The 23,087-nt window shown below is 37.3% G+C and overlaps 2 protein-coding genes and 1 pseudogene across 3 annotated transcripts; 1 reads left to right on the forward strand and 2 right to left on the reverse strand.

The window, feature by feature from the left end:
- Positions 1–4,221: 4,221 nt before the first annotated feature.
- Positions 4,222–5,149, reverse strand: LOC148849324 (T-complex protein 1 subunit beta pseudogene; annotated as a pseudogene).
- A 7,112-nt stretch (positions 5,150–12,261) lies between these two features.
- Positions 12,262–16,868, reverse strand: LOC148849325 (uncharacterized). Its single transcript, XM_088950082.1, has 5 exons — positions 16,398–16,868; positions 13,702–13,820; positions 13,558–13,615; positions 13,336–13,413; positions 12,262–12,763 (listed from the first exon to the last, which is right to left on the reverse strand). The coding sequence occupies exons 1-5, from the start codon at positions 16,588–16,590 to the stop codon at positions 12,570–12,572; spliced, it is 642 nt and encodes a 213-aa protein (XP_088806208.1). The 5' UTR covers positions 16,591–16,868; the 3' UTR covers positions 12,262–12,569.
- Positions 16,869–17,118: 250 nt separating this feature from the next.
- Positions 17,119–21,064, forward strand: LOC148849326 (Putative methyltransferase family protein). 2 transcript variants are annotated; one of them, XM_088950081.1, is made up of 8 exons: positions 17,154–17,330; positions 17,418–17,548; positions 17,658–17,762; positions 18,646–18,732; positions 19,573–19,623; positions 20,266–20,359; positions 20,446–20,530; positions 20,633–21,064. In XM_088950081.1, exons 2-8 carry the CDS (start codon positions 17,426–17,428, stop codon positions 20,778–20,780), a joined length of 693 nt encoding a protein of 230 aa, XP_088806207.1. In that variant the 5' UTR covers positions 17,154–17,330; positions 17,418–17,425; the 3' UTR covers positions 20,781–21,064. The 2 variants fall into 2 exon arrangements, with proteins under 2 accessions (XP_088806206.1, XP_088806207.1); XM_088950080.1 differs by having other exon boundaries at positions 17,119–17,548.
- The last annotated feature ends 2,023 nt before the right edge of the window (positions 21,065–23,087 follow it).

Consider the following 23,087-nt stretch of genomic DNA (forward strand, 5'->3'; position numbering starts at 1 on the left):
TATAATTGAAGGTGATGCACAACTTTTGATTAAATCTCTTGTTAGAGGATACCCTTACCCCTCAATGGAGTATCTACACTCTTCTTATGGATTGCAAGAGATTCATATCCCACCTTCAAGACTACTTAGATACTTTTCCTGGCTTTGTAATCGGGTTGCCCATATACTCACTAAACATGCTTTGTGTTGTTCTTCAGCTCACACTTGGTCACCTACTTTTTTTATTCCTTCTCTGGAATCCAATGTAACTGAGTAATTGTTGAATAGATCAGCCTTCGAACATTTTCAAAAAAAAAAGTTAGTATTAAAGGAGTTAATGGACTGGATTTATGTTGGACCCATCCAAATCAAATCAATTCTAATGAGTTTGATGGACCAATATGACATATTGAATTTGATTAGTCCAAATTTAATGGCCCAAATTATTTTTTGGATTGGATTGGACATGTTCCATTTGTAATTGATTTATATTGGACTAAGTTGGATTTAACCATTATCCAGTCCATTCATAAGATAAGAGTGGCGATATCAATGGACCAGGTTAATTTGGGTTAGACCCAATCAAAATTAAACCAAATTGAACAGATTGCACGATCTAGACATTGAACTGAACCAGCCTGGTCCAAAGGATTCATTAGATTGGATGGACCAATATCTAGTCCATTAACAGCCCTAGTTAGTACATGAGAAAAAACGCCATTAGTAAGTCAAAATTGTATTATCTAAAAGAGGTTCACATATGATTTTATTTTTATTTTTATTTTTTCCTATTCTAAAATAGGTAAATGGGCTATTTTCTTTTCCTGATTTTATTTTAGTTAATGTTTCCTTACAGGGGTTTTGTCTATTATAGGGGTGCAAATGGATTGGATCATAATCCGATCCTATTTGGTTGAATTCGGATCACCCTTGGTCGGATCTTTAAATCAGATCATATCCTATGATTTGATCAGAAATTGGATCGGATTCGGATCACCCCCTATCCGGTCTGATATGTTATATATTTATAAATATAAATATAATATATATATATATGTTATTTATTTATTTATAAATATATTATTTATATTTTATTGTTATAAATTTATTATATTATTTATTTATAACCCCCTATGATTTTTTTTCTTTATTTAAATTGGTATATTTTATTTTTTTCTTTTAATAATTTATTATTTTTTAAAGAAAACAATTCAGATCAAATCAGATCCGAACATTCGATAGGATTCGAATTCAGATCGAGTCTTATCAAATAGGACCGGATCGGATCTAACATGAACAATGTTGGCTCGGATTCAAATATAGCTTGATTCGAATCCAATATGATCCGCTTGCATCCCTAGTGTGTTATAATTTGTCTAAGCTGGAACTTATATGACTTCACCCATGTTTAAGCTGGAATCCAATTCGAATCTGCTCCTTACAGAGTGCTCCTCACAACATGTTTAAATTGTACATCAGAAACATCTCCCGTTCTTGTAGATAATTATTGAAGGGAAATGTTCCCAATACACGATAGGATGTCATTGTTAGGTCAGTGTGAGGAGCGCTCTGTGCAGGACAGATCCCAATTCATCCCAATGCATGGTAGAAACTTTAAATTAGTTCCAACAAGAGGACACTGTAAAGTTCACATTTCAATCTTCAGTCTTCCATATCAATCCATGGGACTATTTACCTTTTTCATGAGAATACGTCTAAATTGCTGTTTTGGGATATTGCAAAATGATTCAATGTATTATCTGGGTAAAATGGGCCAAAACTAGGCCCACATTCGCCTCTCTCTCTCTCTTTATATATATATATATTAAAGGAAAATCTTCAGGCAACAGTCCCCACCCTTAAAACACATGGCATTGTAAAAATTCAATAGATAAAATCTTAGAAGATGTTAAACTCTCACTCTTAAAAAAATCTATCCACTCACAAAAAAGTTATAACTCAACTCTCTTAAAATTTACACACATAGCATTCTAATCCCTAAAAAGTGGCCGCTTCAAATGTTATGGTAGTAAATGAATTTTATTCAAACACAATCATTTCAAAAGTAACGATTAAACAAATAATTTAACTTAAAATATTCAAAATAATACAAATAGTGTGAGTTTCATTCTATTAGATGAAATAGTTTATTAGGCTGTGTTTGGAAATGATGCAAATATGTAGAGTGTAAAGCGGTTCATATAAATTGCAAAATTGGGTTAGTTTTGCATTGACAAATTTACCTTCTTATCAAACAGATTTTTAGCTGTAATGGATGGAAACATGAATTCCAATAAAACATATGTTTTTTTTTATTAAAAGCCCACTTGAATGCAAATTTACTTCCTTTTTATTAATGTACTTTTACATCTTATTATCAATGTAAATATGCATTGGTCTTTCATTTGTCAATGCATAAATGTAATGCTGCCAGACACAAGCAAAAGTGAACCAGAGTACAAATTTACCATGAACCAGGATTTATGCTCCATTTGCATCGTTTCCAAACACAGCCTAATTGCAAACTAGATTTAACTTTTTTGGAAAGCATAACCTAATTTAACTTTTAAAAATAAATTTATCAAATAAATAGTAAATACCAATTAAAGTGGGTTATCGCTTACAAATAAGACCTCAATTAATTTCTTAAATCAAATAAAATGCCTAACCTAAAAGTCTAATATAAATAATTTAAAATTTTAAAATAATTCAGATTAATGGTCCCATACTTAGTATGGGGTCATTCCTAGTGAATTAATAATACTGGGTTGTTCTCCATTGTGATTTTTCTTTCTTTTCTTTTTTTTTTAACACAAGAACACAGAAAACAACGTTCTTGTGTTCAATATTGTATTTCTTACTTGTTTACATAACTAAATCACAAATGCAGTTCGGAATATTATCTCATTTCAAAAACATCTTTTTTCTTTTGGTAGCTTAATAATATATTTGACGAAACATAGAATGTTCAAATATAGATTTTGATTGAATGGGTATTAGCTCACTTCTTTTATTTATTTATTTTTATATAATTTGGTCCTAAATCCATTTAAATGTGGGGTGGCATGATCCACAGATAGTTTAAACCAACATTTGTTAAAGGGTGTATATGAGATTTTGGTAAATCTACCACAAACCAAATAGTTGACCACATAGCCTTATGAAAGTGAAACTAAGTCTTTCTGTAGAAGTATCACTTTTTCTAGGGTTTTAAAAACTAACTTAAAAATTTTCCTGTGGGCCAGTAAGTAGCAAATAGGCCTATTTGCCCTTTCGGGGTGGGTTTTTCCCAAATTTGCATATAATTCCCCGAATCTGATGGTAAACTATTAAAATACCTCTATGTTTGATATTAGTTTTTAAGATACCCATGAATTACCTTTAAGTTTCTAAAACCCTAGGATCCAATAATTTTTATTTCTAAAATACTCTGGAATTCCCATAATCCCATTTCTAAAATACCTACACAAGCCCCAAGGGTAGCCCTTCCCCAGCAGTGACAAATGCATATATAATTGAACATCCAACAAAGAAGAAATTTAGAGGCATTTAACTTTTTTGGTTCCTCAATCAATTGATATTCAACTAACATCACACTAGCTTTCTCAAGGATTAGGAAGGGGGTTAAAGGAAATGTTTTTTTTTATTTTAGGGTAAATTACAAAGACCCCCTGTACTATGGGGTCTATGACAAAGGCCCCCTTGTACTTTGATCGTGAGACAAAGATGCCCTTCCGTTAATCTTCCGTTGAAATCCACTGTTGCAATATTTTTTAATCCCCATACTACCCTTGTATTAACCATTTAGAGAAAAACATTGTTCATCTTCCCCGACCTAATGATACACGAATAGTAGTGGCGGTAGCTGTTGTAGCGGTGGCAGACTTCCAAAGTCCTCCCTCCCTCTCTCTCCCCCGGTCTCTCTTCTTCCCCTTCCCCATTCTCCATTCCTCTCCAACATCATGTCTTTCTTCTTTGATAGAGACAATGGTTGCGGAAGCTGTCTTGCTCCCCCAGTGCATTGAATTGGTACGCATTGAGGTCCTCGCTTGCCATTTATTCCAGACAGTAAACAACACACCATTTGAAATTAATCAAGTTTTAAACCCACTTTTTTGTAACTCAACCAATCTTTTGTAGCAGGGGATTTCATTCTGTAGAATGATAATATAGAAGACAAAAGAGCATGCCTCAATCCCCTGATTGGAAGTAGCAACGAGGCTCAAAATTGCTTACTAATTCTCACATTCTGTCTTCTCATTTCCGTGGGGCACAAGTGATGGTTTCATCAACTTTGAGTATCATCTCTGTAACTTTAGTTGCAGAAAGTAGCACAGCTTGTTTGACTTTGAATGACTCTGAAATTCCAAGTTTCTCCATGTCTCCTACTGCCCCAGAGAGGATGTTGATTCCAGCAGTACATCCCTCCTTGTTATGCTCTACACGAAGCTGAGAAATCAATTCCGCACTGTCCAAACCTGCATTGTCTGCAATAGTTGTAGGGATGGCCTGTAAGGCCCATGAGAATGCCTCAATTGCATAAGACTTCTTTCCTGGAGTCCTGTGGGCCAATTCATCAACTTTCTCTGCCATCACCATCTTAGGCCACCCTCCTCCAAGTAAAACTCTACTATCGACAACAGTTTGGGAGAGTACACACAACGCATCATGTAGAGACCTTTCAGCCTCATCAAGCACACATGAAAACTAGCACCTCTTAATACTATGGTGTAAGCTTGACCCATTTCAACCCCAGAGAAGTGAATTAATTTGTCTTCACCAATCATGATTTCCTCAATAAGCTTACAGTGCCCAAGCTTAACCGACTCTGGATTATCAAAGGTCGATGCAATCTCACCACCAGTTACCAGAGCAAGATCTCAAATCCATCAAAATCAACATGCTCAATCGCCAAAATTCCCGCATCTGCAAATAGTTCCTTAGGGAAATTGTAAATTAACTATCTACTCACAAAGCAATTAATCCCATACGCTATAATCTTCTGCACCTTCTCTTTCATTTTCTCTTTTTTTGCCCCTTCAATCTGTGCAACCCGTGAAGACCTAAAGACCCCGTTGCCAGCGACTATAGAGGCAGCTATAGAGACGAGATTGAAGATGGAGAAGAGAAGAAAGGGAAGATGAGAAATGGGTTTCCTCCATCCTTTCATTTCGGAGAGTTGGGAGAGAGAAAGAATGAAATAAGACGGTGAGGGAGAGGAAAAGAAGAGAAGAAAGGCAAAACAATAGGTTAAATAGGTTTTAAGAGAAAAAGGGAAAAAAAAGAAAATAGAAAAAATTTAGTGAAGCATTTTGGTAATTTAATGCATTTCATCATCTGACTTAACGGTCAAGGGGGGTCTTTATCGCAAAACAATGTACAAGGGGGTCTTCGTCACAGACCCCATAGTACAAGGGGTCTTTGTTATTTACCTTTTTTTTTTTTTTGAAATCACGTTATTTTTTTTTTCTTCCATAGTTGCCACAGAAGCACAACACAACAATAGTTGCTGGAAATGCCCTTTAGGCTGTGTTTGGTTGTACTGCAAATTCATTTGCACTAGTACAAATGCATGGGAGTGCAAAAGAAAAAAATGCAAATTATTGTTTAATTTTGTTTTGGATTTTACTTTAATTCTACTTCATGTCTTAATTATTTCATTTGTACTGCAATCAAACAAAATAAGCTAAAATTTGAAACAAAAATATGTCAGAATTTACACTCAAACCATTTACACTGCCATGGTTTTGCATCAGTGCAAATTTATTTGCATTGCAACCAAACACAGGCTTATGAAATCAGATTTGTGATGGGGAAAAATATTCTCCCACCACTCAGCCACTCCCAAATTATTATTGCATGGGTTAGAGATTCTAATATCTAGGGCCATCCAAATTTGTTTCACTTAGGCTACGTTTGAATGCGGTGTAAATACGGGATTGAAGGAATTATGCATCGTTGCCATTCTGCACTCATTGGTTTAAAAAAGTACGTGATGGTTATCATGTAAAGATTTACATAATTTTTATGAGAGAAATTTACTTTGATTATTGATGTAAAACTCAATCTTTGAAAAATTTTACATAATTACATCGATTTCGGGTGGTCATTTACGTTTCATCCAAACAGCTATAAAATGGGACCGAAGTGTAAAACTCCTATAATCCATTGTTTACACCGTAAACAAATTAAACATAGCTTAATTAATTGGGTTTGCCTATGATATGGAAAAGATATGATATCTGAAAAACTTCTGACCAAATCAACCGAAATCATAAACGTGATAGTCAATCAGATAACCAATCAGATATTATTTATCAAATTTGATGAGTAGGTTTTGATTGGTCAAAACCCATAGATTTTCCCTAATTAAAGAATAATTTATAAAAAAGTGGTTCAAATCCTCCACTTCTCCTCAAGTGTCATCATCCAAATTAACATCCATTCCTTGATTTTTTAGGAAGGTGTTCGTGGGAAGTTCATTCATTGGCACCAGGCTCATAAAGGAATCGAACTTTAGGACAATAGAGTCGCCAGACCCCCTTTTGATCAGTGCTTATGGGAATGCAACCAGCATTCTCCAAAGCTAATTGCTTATGTTTCAACCTAATGGTGAACGTACCTTTAATTGAGCTCAGCTCTCCAAATGAATTCATCATCTTGATCTCTCGCAGGAATTGCTATAGCAGAATATAGCCCTAATTTTGTTCAAGGATTAAAATTTCATAACATATCGAAGTGTATTGGCCAATACATATTGTATTGGTGACCCCCCGATATAGCACTTTAGGTAGGGTTTTGAGGGTTGACCAGATTTAAGGTGTAGACAGGCCTTATACCAACCCCTCTGGATAGGCTTGAGAAAAAAATTAAAAGAAAATAAAAGCGACCATAGTACAGGCCGTTATGCCCCAGCCCAAATCAGGTAGGCACAAAGTTGTAAACACGTTTAGTGAGCACTTAAAAATTTTTTTGACACATATCCCTTAATGTACCCCTAGCCTACCCTTGAAAAAGATTAAAAACCACTTTTTAACGCTTGTCAGAATATTTATCAAGTGCTCATTGAAGGTACTTACTATATTGTGCCTATTAGATCCGGTCCTACATATTTGGCGTGTATCGATATTTAGAACCTAGATTTTTCTCATATATGGGTTGTTTCAATCTTTAATTCATCCCACTTTTTCCATTTGAAGGTTAATATCACGAGCAAATACTCCAACTCTTAATTTATTTAAGTGCTTGTCACCAACCCAAATTTCACTCTAGAAAATTTTCTTTCCATTTTCAATTCTCACACCAAAACCTTTTTATAGACTATCTTTACAGTTGACAATACCTCCCCAAGCCCAATAATATCTTACATCAAAGAAAAAACGAGCAATTAATTCCTTATTGCATCCAGCCATCCACCAGTCAACGCTCTCAAAGCGGTATATTAATCTGGGCCAGGCTGGGCTTTTACTGGGCCTTGAGAGTTGAAGTCGTGCAGTCTCAAACACAAAACAAAACAAACAACAACAACAAAAGTAACAGCATCCTTACAGCAGAATACCTCGTCTAAACAAGTAATAGATAGAGGGTACTTAGGTCATAGGTGGCCTTCTGCGTTTTTTTCTCATATTTAGCAAGCAACAAGAAGTCACTCAGCAGCCCTCCGGGATCAAACCGGTGGAACTGCTCTCAGTGTTAAGGTCAGTGGGCCTTACGTGCTGCCTGCTCTCTCTCTCTCTCTCTCTCTCTCTCTCTCTCTCTCTCTCTCTCTCTCTCTCATACACACAAAGCAAAGTAGTGGAAAAAATCACAGAGATCGGATGTATACACATGTATATAGCTTGGAAACATTGGACGGAATAAATTGCAACAAATGGGTACCTTCATAAGAATCTCCAATCAAGTTACAAGCTACACAAACTACGTACAAAGACAGATAGAAACAGAAGAAGGAAAGTAGGAAGAGAGAACCACGCAACCAGGTCATTCTTACCCACTTCCATGTTCATTCCACTCATACAAAAACCTCACACTCACATTACCACTCACCACTCTGTAAATTGTAATCCAACAAGAAGAAGAAGTAGAAAAATAAAAGAAAAACTAAAACAAAAAAAAAGGCATTAATGGCATAAGAAGCTTCTTACGCAATGCAGAACAAGTTTGGAACAAAGAAAGGGAGCTCCCTTGGTCAAAACTAGGGTCATTGTAAGATGGTATCAGCCACATCCCACTCTTTCTTTCCCACCCAGACTTCCACTTCTGTTAGGGACTGTGCCTCCTTTGGACCTAAAATTCCTCCCAATGCACATAAATCCTAAACCCACTTCCACACCCTCCAAACAAAACCAAATCATTCTCTTCATTCCCACCTACTCTCTCTCTCTCTCCAATTCTCTATCTCCCAACCCCTCTTCTTGAATCTTGATGTGGTGAGTCGAGAGAGAAGAGAAGAATGTCTTAAGGCTCTCATCTAGCTAGGGTTTCTTAAATAATGGAAGCTGCTGTAGGAAATAAGGATATGGAGTCATTGAATTCCTCTGAAAAGCCCATTATATTCTGTCCTAGGCTGCAAAAGAGACCTGTCGCTTTAATGATCCTAGAAGAAGCTGTAAGCCAACTAATGAAGCTTTAAACCAACCCATAAACGTGAAACTGGTGGAATTTTAGCAGGGAAAGGTGTCGCAGGTTTGGCCTAACAGCACAGAAAGCGAAGACTACTTACTGACTAAACACTCGAGCTGCTTTTCTGTGGCTGTGTGCTTGCTATCTTGGGTGCATGCAGTAAATGTACGTCTTTCTCGGGCCCTGGAAACATGACGAGACGTGCGTACGTCGGAGAGTCTCAATAGTCGCACAGACGCACGCAGACACACACCCAGTAACTAACCCAGATCCAGATGCAAACTAATTTGCTTCCAAACCCCATGATTTTACTTTAATTAGCCACCATCTCTGATTCCACTGTAGCCATATTGACCACTCTCTTTTCCAATCACCCGCAAGCTTCAGCAGTGAATCCGTGATCGACATGCCTTCTCTTTCTCTTCTACTCTTATCCAAGGTTCAAAGTATTGGCCGATAGTGGAGTCTTAAACGGTCCCCTCAATTGGTTTTGAAAAAAATAAAGAAAAAGTAAAATAAAATAGTATTAATATCACCTGATATGCCCCTATCCACATATGATGTATTGATATTTTGAACCTTGCTCTTATCACCTTCACCCTTTCATCCTTTCAGCAATGGTGGGAGGGAGAGGGAGAGAACTAGTAAAATCATGATTTTGAAAACCGGACCTGATGATTAGATCGGTTGACCTAAGAACTGGTCAGCAATCTGTTCCATTTTACTCTTAAACCGCTCCTGGGCAAAAAATTGTTGATTTGATCAATGACATAAAAGATCCGGAGAGTCAAACTGTCGATCTATTGACCCAAATAACGGTTTTTGACCATTTTTTATTTTAATTTTTTAATCAAAATGAGCCATCCACTTGAATCAAACAATTGATCTGTTTGACCTTAGAACCGGTCCCCAAAACTGTTCCATATCCGGTCCATTTTCAAAACCTTGAGTCAAATTAGAACATCACACACAAAGGCACAAAGCCATGGCCCAAGGACAAGGAGCCCTCCTCTCCTCTTTGTGCAGAAAAGATTTAAAGTTGGGGAGTGGTGCACCCATTTTAATAAAGTTGCACGCCCTAATTAATAGTTTAAAAAGTACTTTGCTCAAAAGACAAAGGGAACCTAGTACGTATGCACCTCGTCATGATATTTCTTTTCACAAAAACGTACTCTTCCATAAAAAAAAAAAAAAAAGTACCCTCTTTATAAGAACACTGGATGTGCTTGAACCACTACTACTGAAGTATTTCAATTTGCAATGAGAAGTTGGATTAACATTGATTTTTTTCTTTGAAAGCCAACATTGATTTATTTTTATGTAACATGTATTTTTTGAAAATATAAATTAAAGGATATGGCATATTATAACTACCAAATTTGTATGCAAAATAAACTGATATTTTTGGTCCACGAGGTGACGATGAGTCAAAAAAAAAAAAAAAAAAAGACTCGGTGGTATTTTATCAAACATCTGAGCGACATTATATAAAACAAAGCCATTTTATAAATTAACCATTGGATATACTTGAGAGGGGAAAAAAAGGATCTGATTGAGATGGGTGATTTGCGTCAAGTGGGGTCCAGTAACAGTGACAGTGCTAGTGGGTCGGGAAATAGAGTTGGAAATGATAGAATCTTGCGCTGATGCAGTTAACATTGAATTCTTATCTTTATGGATATTTCTCTTTCACTCTACGCAAGTACTTTTTATAACAAAATCCTCACGCTGCATTTGGTTTAAATCGTTATTAGGAAAGTTGCAGAAGTCCTTGAGCGATTTTAATACAGATGTTGCGTTTGGATAACCTTGAAGATTTGTGCTTTTAAAGGCCAAAAGCATGAATCCCATTTTTGGCTTTATGTTTTGGGGGCTTGAAAGTGTTTTGGCTTCAGGGTATAGTATCCTTAGAAACAACTTTTACCAAATGCTCAGATTAATTTTGTTTTCCACACCCCAAAGCTCTAAAGCAAAAAATATATATATATATCCAAACGGGGGCTTAGTTTTATTTAGGATTCCCTTTTAACACAGGAAGAAATATTGTCAGACCTGAATCAGAAGTAACATTGGAACGATCACTATGTTACTGGTTCAATAGGTGATTTATCCTTCGAGCCCATGAAAATCGTAAAAAATGAAGACCCAGGCAAAGTTAAAAGGTTTGATAATTAATCCAGTCCCCCGAGTCTGACAACACTGACTGGACATTCATGACCAAACTGAAAAATCCAATTAGGAGTATTTTCTATGGAGCTCAGATAACTATCCTGCACTGCACCTGCACATCCCTAACAGAGCAGAGACAGAGTGGTTGTCACCTCCAAAGAGAGGCTCAGATACACTGAACCTTACCATGGTTTTACAGCCAACCCGGCACTACACAACCATATAATTAAATCTCAGCAAAAAGCCCAACCCAACTTTTTCTTTTTCCCTTTTTCGGTTAACCAAGCCCAACAGTAATTTTCTTTTCAAAAAAGTGTTTGGCATAAATCATATTGTACGCTACTGGTTTGCAAATTATGGGCGTGGTCATGTAGAATCACCCTCGAATCCAAGAAGCTATCTCCAACTTCCAAAACGCAATCAAGAATGCTTGATTAATGCTTGATTCCTCTACTGATTCTTGAGGAAACAATACCAAAAGTGATTTCTTAAGAGTGGGTTAATGAATCAGTGAATTGATTCCTCTAAATAAACACCACCATGATTTATAGTACCTAATTAGGGCACATGCCTTGTGAAAGGACAACAAAAAACCCTATTAAAGTATAGAAGCACATAGCAGTTCCTGTCTTTTCCAAAGATCACTTTTGATCCATTCACTATTCACTATTCCTGCTAAACTTTGTTTTTCACCCCTTCTAATTTGTTTCGATCTGAAGGGCGAGGAAAACTCAAGCAGTGAAGTAAACATAGCAAGGAAACAAGCAATACCGGAATTTACAGCTTGAAAAAATTTTCACCTCTTCTACATTGAAATAAACGTAGAAACCAAAGCTTGAAAATGGAATGGACTACAACAGAACCAAACTATTCACTAGGGTACACGAAATTAAAGGGACGCACACCTTTAACAAAAAGAAAAGGATAGTGATACTTCAGCTCCACCTTTTCTATCGCCACTCATCCTTTATATTACTTTAATTAAACTAAGGGTGTGTTCTCAAAATATGTAGGGTTTTGCTTAATAGGAGGGCCAATCAGGCTCACCCCAAATAAAACCACGGTGCTTGTAGGCTATGTTTGGTTTGATAGAAAATAAGAGAGAAACAGAAAGTTGAGGGAATGTTATTAACAAATTTTGTGTAATTCCTCGAGAACTGTCCCTCAGCTTTCTGTTTCTCTCTTATTTCTGTCAAACCAAACAGTCTTAAAGTTTGGTTTGAATTTTTCAGCAAGCAAACCTCTGCAAAATCTGCATTCAGTCCTGAAGCAATGAATACACGTCCTTAAAAAGATGCAGAGAATATGGTGTTAATTACATACTTTCCCACAAAAGCCAATACATTATGGTTGGGTACAACATTCGGATCATCTTGAGGGCAAAGAAGTGAGAAGCACAAATTTTTAGATTGCAAGATTCCAAGCTAAGTCATTTCAACAGTTACAATACATGTTCTCAAGTCCTTTATTTATCCTGTTTAGACAAGCAAATGAACCATTTGGCAGTTTGGCACAATTGCCAAACTCAAGTCCTTTATTTATGGAAAAAGTTTACAGCACCTTAGCCTCTGAAAGTAAGCTCTAAAATGGCAAGTAAATCTTAAAGACATAACAAAACCACAATACCATAGATCTTCCGAGTTCCAACAAGGGGATGTCTTTTGAGAAATTAAGGGAGATAAGTAGAGCAGCAACAAAACACGACGACAAACAATGGAAACAATCAAAACCATAAAACTAGCAAGAATTCCTATAATTTATAGAATCACAAAATGAGCTATTAATCCTTGACTTTGCAATTAAAGTGGTAAAAGTAGGACAGGACATGGGATGAACTCAGCTAACAGATTTGCATCAATAAGCTTTGAGTGGATGGCTTCCATGCTTATCACTACTAAATCTAAATTCAGGTCATCAGCAACTTCACCTATGATGGCAGTTGGTTTGTTCCCTTCCCCAAGTCGTTCTATCAGCTTGAACTCCTGGAATCCACCTGAACAAAAGAAGCCATTTGTATAAGATAAGCAATGAACAGTTCCACAAATATATTCCAGAAAAGCTCAGAAGATATCATTACGTATATATATTCACATTAGTTTAATATATAAAACCAGAAAAAGAGACATCAATGATGTGACAAAAAAGGGCCATATGGAATGAGTTAAGATAGCATCTATGTGCAAATGGTTTAATCGATTCTTCAACATAGGGTGGAGTGAGCAATTCCCATGCCTAAAAGGTCCAACGGTGTCCACTTCTCAGTTGACAATTGACCATACACATCTCTTGATTGACAATTCCACAAAAGCTAAATGTGTTAGTTAAGTGTGTTTCATGTGGGATTGTAGCAACAGTTCAACAATTCCAGGTTAAATGTCAGCTAAGGTAGCTTAAGTCAACCAAAATCACATGGTTCATAGTTAGTAACTCAACAGAGCCATTATTGCTCTTAAATACACATCCCAGAATTACATAGATTATGATCCAAAAGAATCAACATCCAATACTTAAATTCCTATTTGAACACAATTAATTTCTCTGGTGAGAGAGAATAGGGGATCAAACCTTCAGAGAGATGCCATTGGATGCTAGATAGTTGTGTGTCATGCTCTGGGAATGACTCCTTAGGATTTTCATCAATAACTGCAAGAAACATCAAGTTTCTATATCTTCTGAAATCCAGTGCTCAAAAAGGTCTGTAACCAAAACAAGGGGTGCCTCTACTGCTTACGTTTCAGGTTTTGATAACTGCAAAAATTGAAGAGTACAGAGAACTGGTAGGCATACCAACTACTGTAATGTCTGCTCCATACTTCTTTGCCAAAGCAGCTGTAGTTGCTGCAGCCTGCCAACAGAAGAATAAAAGACTAATACCGGCTGGCCATTACAAGGGTAGTAAAGTAGAATTTGCACTGAGAAAGCAAGAATCACCAGTCTTGTTCCATCAGATAGATATGGGTTCCGATCAGTGATTGGAAGTAGCAAATGTTTGAAGCTTGTAAAAGCATCTGTGACCAAACTAGCTTCAGATTCCTGTTGCTTTGCCCTTGCTGAAAACAACTAAAGCAGAGGATTTCAGCAATAAATCATAGTTCAAAATGAAAGTAGGATCACCAAGTAGATCAAGGATATATTGCAATAATAACCAAGGAAGCAAAGCAAACTTCATCCACAAAATAGAGAAAGGGCTGAAAACAGTACAGTAGGAATGGAGAAAATACATTGATAATAATGAGAATTGGGATAACAAATTGAACCAGGACTGCAAACCTTAAAAAAAAAAGAACAAACTTTAAGCAAGAAAAGTGGAGTAAAGATAGGAAAAATAATAAAGTGAATTAGTGAATTACAGTAAAGAGCTTGAAAATATATTTCAGGTAAACTAGGTGAAAAATAGCGAAGTAAACCATCCTGATTTGAAGATATATGACAGTAGAAGGACGAGGATTATGGCTGCACTTTTTTGTGATATAGATAAAAAAGCTATTACCCAGTGCTGGTCCTTGCTATCCAGGGGATCTTCGGATAGGTGGACTGGGTATCAGTGCAGCCTCTGGCACTTTAGCACGAAGTGGCTATCTTGACATGAACCCAAATATTCACTCTTGTCAGGCTGAGATTTTACCCTTGCACCAAGAAATGGACCCTTTCTTGAGGTATATAGGAATAATTAATTTAAGTTGCCATAGAAAATTAAAACATGAGCATGGTGATCAACTGCACTCCAAGGATGAAATTGCTCTCTTCTATAGATATGTTTCCTTAGCATTTTAATGGCACGTGGTTTGTCAGAAGCTCTAACTTGAGTCGTGAGGCTTCTTCATGAACTGAGCTAAAGTGATGCAGTAATGCATCTAGAATCTTGACCCAATGTGCTGCCTAGTAACATAAGCCCTTACAAATACCTACAATTAAAAAAAAAAAAACCGATTCTTCCTAAGCAGCAAAGCAGGCCAAGTAAAATCCCTTTTTCCACAAAGGGCACTCAACCAGTCTCCAGTACAGAAGATTTGCTCATGGAATAAGGTGATTGTAGCAATGCAAGTTTCCCTTATCCAAAGTGTAACAGGAACCACTCTCTCAACAACAACAACCAACCTTCCAAATAACAGGATAAACTATCTGTCAATCTCCTGTCAGTATGAAAACAAATCCAATCGATGACCATTGGAGCTGTAAAATTTACTCCTAAACCAGACTTTATATGCCTAGGTTCCTTTACAAGAGATCAAGATGGAATAGCAGCCCTAGACATGAAAACGTCCGATGATTTGGATTGCAGAAGTGAGACCAAGAGTTGTGGTCAAAAGCCACTTAAAAAGCACAAGCAAATCTTACTAAGGTTGTGTTTGGTACTAATGCTGTTTCTACAAGAAACATTTTGGGTTAATCAATACAAATTGGCATAAAACCTGTCATTTGAGATTGTTTATAGTTGAAACAGGCATACCTTAAAAATGCATGTGGAAATCTATTTGTAGAAACGTCAAATTGATGTTTCATGCCTCCAGGGCTGAAGTCTAATCATTCTAGTCTAAGTGATTCTCACATGTGATGTGACAATGCATAACTCTCACCAAAGTATACAACTTAAAATTTTGAACTGTCTTTGAAGACTGTTTCACTTGTGAAGAAAACCTTTAAGGCCATGAATAATTTTTTATAGTCCAGAATCTCCTACTGCTCTTCCAGTTTCACTGATATAGTGCAACGGGTGGCATTCCTTCCTGAAGTAAAGAATGTGCATAAAGCCTACTAAACTTAAAATTTTTTGGACAATATGGAATAATAGCTTAGTTATATAACAGCAGTCATGAGATTGGGAATTCATACTAATCTGCCATTCCCTGAGCATAGAGCTGTCTGCCCTCTTATGCATGTGGTTGTCCATGAATTTCCCTTTTTGTAGTGGGTGGAGCTGTCTGTCCATATTCTATGCATCTGTATACTTCCTTTCAAGTACTTTCTTTTCTTTTCTTTTCTTTTTTTTTTGACAAGTAGTATTTTTCTTTTTCTTTTATTTAACATGCATTCTCCTTTTCCTGAAGCGAGAAAAATGGATAGAACCATTCAATTTTTATAAGTAATGATCCACAATGCAGTTCATGATTCGATTTGATTCAACCTTCTCTATTATTTAGGATAAGGTTATTATGTACAGAGCATTTCAACCCTGTGATTCAGAAGACTGCTACACCTAAATCTAAGTGACTTGACGATAAAACACACAGCTCCTCTGTATTCATAATAAAGTGAACAATTAAAAACATTTTAACAGTAGGCAGTGAAAAAGATAAATCATGTATACGAACAGATTACAGCTATGGCATTAGTTAAAGGTTAACAAAAAGTAACATACATGGAATGTGATCACACATGCAATTAATATCACCCGTAAAGCACTTCAAACTTTGACCAGAGGACTAAAAACTATTGAAACCGGAGAATAAACTAATCAGAGTACAAGAAAAAAAAATTCATGAAATCAAATCTCTAAATTTCAATTCAGGGCAACAATATCCTCAGCAACTTCCACACCATTGCAGATGAAAGAGAATTTGGACAAATCCCCGGAAATAAAATAAAAAAGGGAAGAAGTGCTTATTAATGAAAGAGAAGGAGAACACCTGCTTGTGCGATTCTACGGAAACTCGAAAAGAGAGAAGGCTCACGCACTTTGATCCGAACAGAAGAGAAAGAATTCGTAAAGATAGTGGTATTAACTGTGGAGGAAGATGAAGAAAAAGAAGATATAACCGAGGTTCTCGGAGGATTTGAAGTGTCCACAGGCACAGCTAGTGGATAATGAGCAAACGCCATGGCAGAACTGAAACAACGGCCTCAAATACTACAACTGTCTAGAGACAAAGATCAGAATGACGAGTAAGGTTTTGGTGATCGTTCTGAACTTCTGATACACAGTAAATCAGTAGCAGAGGAAATGAGGAATAGGCAGATTGCCTAGGACTTGGAGAGGAGCGGATCAGAGAAAAAGAGATATCGAGAAGGGCCAAGCTAAAACAGGGATTGCCTCTAAGCGACGCACGGGGTGCGTACATGCGCGCATGAGGTGTACAGAAATGAGATAATCAGATAACGAAGAAAATCAACGAGTGGGATCACCCGACCAATGATAACCGTGAGGCCCGTGAGAGATGAACAGAATGAATATCGGGGTCATATAATACAAGTTGGTGAAAACCGTTGATCATCCAACTCGTGACAGATGAACACATGGATAACCGTCTGATCGAAATCGGTGCATGATTACAAATGGACCGCACGATTCTCGCGGGACCTACGTGGCTACGTTGGAGAAACGGCCCACGCTCTCTTTTCTGAAGGATTCTCTCGCCATGGTGAAAGCGGGCCTTTGGAATGGTACGGCGCGTACCATTAGCATTCCCGTTATTGTCACTGCCTAGGCTAATTCGCAGTTGGGAACTTGGGAGTTGGAACATATCGGTTGGAGATGGTCCGATTCGTGAAGAGAGAACCCTGATACCAAAATCCACAATCAATTTTTGGTTCACTGCTTCAGATCTTTCTACGAACACCTTGTAGGCCTCAATTCTAGTATATTCAAAAGATTGAGTGAAAACGCATAGGAGAGATTTCACCGGTTCGCCGTTTGTTCGTTGTTTCAGCCAGCACGATGGAAGGCGACGACGAGACCACCGTTACGTCTAAAGAATCCCTTCATATGACGACGATTTCACGGCATTCGTTCTCAATCACAGATCAGACCGAAGAAGCTTTGACTATCCAAATCATCGAGGTATATTGTATTCCACTCTCTCTCTCTCTCTCTCTCTCTCTCTCTCTCTCATCGGTTGATGGAGTAAACTGCAAAGTTGTCACTTTTGATTCCTCGTCTTGGAACTCAGAATATGAAAGAAGATTACGGGTTGTTTGTCTGGCCATGTAGTATTGCACTGGCCGAATATGTGTGGCAGCAGAGGTTACGCTTCGCCGGGACATCTGTAGTTGAGGTATTTCATTAATATTTTCTTAGAATGCTCTCTCTCTCTCTCTCTCTCTCTCTCTCTCTCTCTCTCTCTCTCTCTCTCTCTCTCTCTCTTTTCTTTAAGCTGGAAAACTTGTTTATGATGTTAAAACGGTTATCTTTTGGTTCATTTGATCACTTCTTTTAACAAATACGATGGAGTCAACATGCATACGAAAAGCTGCGAATTGCGATGCAACTTCTCCCTTACGGGCTACTGTATTTTAATTGTGTTTGGCCATAAGGTGCATTTAGCTGTTTTTTACTTTGTATCTCGTCATTTGAACCGCCTCAAATTGGCTTCAGAAACCAAAAAATACGACCAGAGAAAATTTGGTGTAGGATGTGGTTCATGCTTCAATATTTCCTACATTTTGTGATTTGTTCTATTTCAGTGTTGCTACTGCGGTTTCTGCCAAATGGACCAACTAATAGCTCGGAGTTAGATAATATAGTTGGACCGGGGAAAAGGGGTCATTACCCAATCTTGGTCCTGGATCTCCTGGTCATCAAGGGGAAAGGTGGATTGGATTTGGATTCGGACCAGGACTATAATAAAATTAAATTTCTAAACCAAGCAACATTTAATAATCCGAAGTGTTCAACTTGGAAATTCCATATTTGAAGATCTTAAACTCCAAATGCATACTTAATCAACTATGGCATTTTACATTTTTTTATTGGTCGACTCATTTGTGATTAGGAGCATTGGAGAAAATAAAACCAGCTTTTTTATTGTTTCCAGTAAATTACCTCATTTTTTATGTTGTTTTCTGCTTTTTGAACAATCATTTCTTTTCCTGTATGCTGTTGAACTATTGATTAAAGTTGATCTGTTGATGTTCTTTTCTAATCTCCATATGGTGCAGCTTGGGGCTGGAACTTCCTTGCCTGGCTTGGTGGCTGCAAAAGTAGGTGCTGAAGTCACACTGACAGACAGCTCGAACAGAGTAGAGGTATTGTATTGGTCATAACACAACTCAACAAAACCTTATTCTAAATATATGGGGTTAGTTACTGGAATCCTACTTTTCCATTCAGCTCTATCAAGGTCCCCCTTTCTATGGTCAAATTGTGAGCCCTCAAATCATTTCTGTCTACCTCAACCCATGTTCTTTTTGGCTTGCCCCTAGTTCTTTTGGACCATTCAACTTGCATCAATACTTCTTTTTATTGGTGCAGTAGGTATTCTGTTGGTTCGTAGTTGCTTGAAAAACCACAGCCATCCATTATTGAATGCAAGAAATCAGAACAAAATTTCTACCTTTTCTTGCGCTACATAAATCATTAGACAGATAGATAGGAGTGTCCATTTTGTGTCTCTAGCACATCTTTACAACTTTGTTACCTCCAGTAAAGGTTCCTTGTGCTTGATAGAACTCACTAGGTTCTCTAATGAATCAATAATCTCAGAACCACCAATTTTCCCCCATAGGATGTTACAACTTACAGGAGCTGGTAGGATTGTCTGGGTTCCAAGATGATCATGATCCACCAATAAATGGCTCTGAAGCTTTCAGTAAATGCAATAATCTGAAATCACGCAACAAGATTGTCTCCAATATTTTAACACCTCACTCTAAAAGCCAACCACCAGACCCCTACTCTGACTCCAAATTCTGTATAGTGAATGGTCTATTTTCTCATTGCAAAGCTCAATACAATATTAAGCACAGTAGACTATGGTTCATTATTTCACCTTTCTATTATGATTTACTTAGAAATGCAGGTACTGGAACTACATCTCTAAAACTGTTCTCTTGAATGTTCTTTCTGTTTCACTCACTGGTATGCAGGTGCTGAAGAACATGAGAAGAATGTGTGATCTCAATAAAGTCAACTGTAAAGTAAACTATCATCTTCATTTGAGTAACTTGGCAATACAAACAAACTCCTATGGGCTTCTGACTACTGTCAAATCTGAAATGATAACAGTTGTGTGGCTGGAAAAATTGGGGGAAGTAGAGGAACCTAAGAGTGACCAGAAGCTCAAAGGTTCAACACTGATGTACATGAAAGTCACTGAGCCATTGACCTGCTAATACATGCGATGACTGCACAGGACAGTGAGTCCAATCTGGTGAACCTCCTTAGCTTTATAGATGGAAACATCTCATACCATGTCTGGAAACATTGAAACAGTGACATACTTTTGGTCTGGAAACATTGAAACAAGGATTAACATTATTTTGGGGTAGATACCACACCATACCCAGGAAGAGCGCACGTGCGCATGGTGGAGGTGGGGGGGGTTAGCTGAGGATTTTTTTGACCCAGCCCAGATGGGTTAAACCTAATTTCTATACCAAAAAATGCCTGATATGAGCTTGATAAAATTACTTAACATGTTGAGTTACTGTCCCTCCCTCCCCTCCCTCTCTGTTATGGTTGACCAGTATGTCAGTATAGCTTACTAGGTTTCCTTGATAAATAAATAAAAAGAAGCAGTGAGTAATTATTTTTCAAAGTGGTTATCTTTTATTTTGTAGGTTTTGGGGCTGACTTGGGGAGAATGGGATGCTTCCATATTTGATTTACATCCAAATATTGTTCTTGGAGCCGATGTACTGTACGATAGTAGTGGTAAGTAGTTGCTTCACCAGATCTGAACCTTTATAATTATCTATATGTTAGTGAATCAAATATTGATGAGTGTGCTTGTTGGTAAGATTTTGATGATCTCTTTGCAACGGTTACGTTCCTCCTCCAAAATTCTCCAGGATCAGTCTTTGTAACCACATACCATAACAGAAGGTCTTCTTAGTACTCACTTCCCGATACAGCTTTATAAGAAATATATATTTTGAATGTATGGAATTATCTTGCCAACCAATAATTGTATCTGCTGTTGTACAGTGGGCATCATCTTATTGAATATTTGATGGTGAAATGGGGATTGAGATGTACAAGGCTTCTAGATGCCTTCTCATTTCTGCCTTCCTCCAAGGCATCTAATCTAAGCGGCAACATACAATTAGTGGAGATGATTGTGGATCTTAAATAGCTTATGGTAAGCAATTCCATAAATCTTTACAGCAGGAATCTTAATTTAATCTTTTCACAATCAAATGTTTAGATGACATCAGAGTTTTCAAAGAAAAAATGTATCACCTGAACCCGATGGTCAGTATCAGAAAACAGCACTGGTTTTGTTTTAGGAGTCTAAATGTATATCCCCCATAATGCACATTTAAGTTCCATATTTTTTAGTACTGATAAAGAAAATGTTCCATGTTTTAGTGTTTTTTATATTATGAATTGCAACATAAAGAGTGACATTTCTTTTTCCATCTTTTTTAACTATGTATACATAAAGTTTGTCAAAATGTGTTATGTTCAGAATTTTTTTTCTTTGTGAGAATATGGCCTTCTACTATTTTCTTTATTTGGCTTCAGCTGAAGTTCAATAAGCAAAAGCGGATTCTAACTTGTAATTTGGGTTAAGACGAAATGCAAGATTAAACAGACAATATTTTGGCCCGTAAGGGAAAGCTAATAACGAACAGTTTCTCGGTGTAAACAATAAAACAGTTAGAACACCAAGAAATAATATTATCTTCTCTTTCCTTTTTGTCTTTTTAGATACACTATTTTGAGAACCCTAGTTTTTTTTTTTTTTCTTCATGGGGCTACACAACAGGGGGGGCCCAACCCCAGTGGCAGCGGGATTTGATCCAAGACATCTGCTATAAACAGCCAAAGAACATACCAACTGAGCCACTAATAGTTGTTTCTTGATAACCTTAGTTGATTTTATATGAGAAGGCTTGAGAAGAAATTTCAATGGCCATGAAACCATGGCATTCACCATTGTCCTAACAACTTTTATGGGGTGTTTGGTACAGTGGCATTGCAATTTGGGTTGATCGATACAAATTTGTGACAAATATATGTTGTCACAACATATATAAATTTCATACCAACTAGAAAAATGCATTTTTGTGATTAATCATTTGCATTCATCAACTCAAAACATTTTCTGATTTTTAGAATGTTTCAGGTGGAAAAATCTTTCACGCATAGGGATGCGTCCGGTTTGGTTTGGTTTGGAGAAGATCTCGAACCAAACCAGTAAATTATGGTTTGAAAAATTCTCAAACCAAACCATTTTAGTATAGAAACCAAATCAGATCGAACTGTAAAACGGTTTGGTGCGGTTTCTAATACGGTTTGGGCTATTCTATTGGCCTTAACCCAATTAGAAAGTCTAAATAACGTGCATACCTACATAAATAACAAATATAATTGAAATGTTAACAAATGCCACTTTTAATATAATTGATGGGCTTTTAGAAAAAACGGTCTTTTTTCTGTTTGTCTAGTAAAAGCCTGTTAGACTAGAAGACAAAACTCCAAAAAGACCATAAAAGCCTGGAATGGCCTAGATTTGATAAGCCGCAAGTGAAGCCTAGTCTTTTTTGGATTCCCAGCTTCCGGATGTGTCTGGCAAAAATTCCAAAAGGTCGATTGAAACTCCCGCTACGTCTGCCCCAATGAATAACCATGGACACGGGTACGTTTTTCTCATTTTCTTCTTCTTCTTCTTCTACTACTACTACGTTGTAGCAGCAGGAGGGAGAAGAGGAAGGAAATGGATCGGAGGGTGATTTCTACCCAATCCACCGCTGCAACGAGTTGTAGTGGCAATGACAGAACAGGGGAGGGAATGTCAAACGAAGAGGAGGAAGAAGAAGAAGAGAAAGGAGAGAGAGAGAGAGAGAGAGAGAGAGAGAGAGAGGGAGAGATCGGCGGAAGAGTCAGAATCGGGTTCAAATCTATCGCCACTGCAAATTGCAGCAAAATGGAGGGAGAGAGAGAAATGGGGGAGAGGGGAAGAAGAAGAAGAAGAGAGTGGGGGAGGGAGGTTGGAGGTGGAGATCGATTTGGGTTCACCGCCGCTTATGCTCTGTTTTCCGTTCGAAGGAGGTAGGTAATGAATAGTGTATCCTTAATGAAAGACTTAGGAGTTGTATAGGTAGGGTTAAGGGCAGTTTTGTTAATTTTGGAAAATCTAGGGGTACTTTTATAATTTTGAAAAAGTTGGTAGCATTTTGGTAATGCAAACTTGGTCAAATGGGGTCCAGGGGTTGAATCGAGTTTCCAGTCCAATGGTGGGTGGTTTCGGGTAGGGGTGCTCACGATTTGGTTAACCGAATCGTGGGGCTTTTTCTTGGACCGAACCAATACTATCGGTTTTTGGAAAATCAGTAACTGAAATTGAACCAAAATCAGTCGGTTAAGTGGTTGATCGGTTCGGTTTGTCAGTTTTTTTGGTTTTTTAATGTTTATAATATATATTATAAACATTATT

Source organism: Nelumbo lutea, chromosome 6 (assembly GCF_056320005.1).
Source record: "Nelumbo lutea isolate HS-2025 chromosome 6, American lotus-T2T, whole genome shotgun sequence".
Taxonomy (NCBI): domain Eukaryota; kingdom Viridiplantae; phylum Streptophyta; class Magnoliopsida; order Proteales; family Nelumbonaceae; genus Nelumbo; species Nelumbo lutea.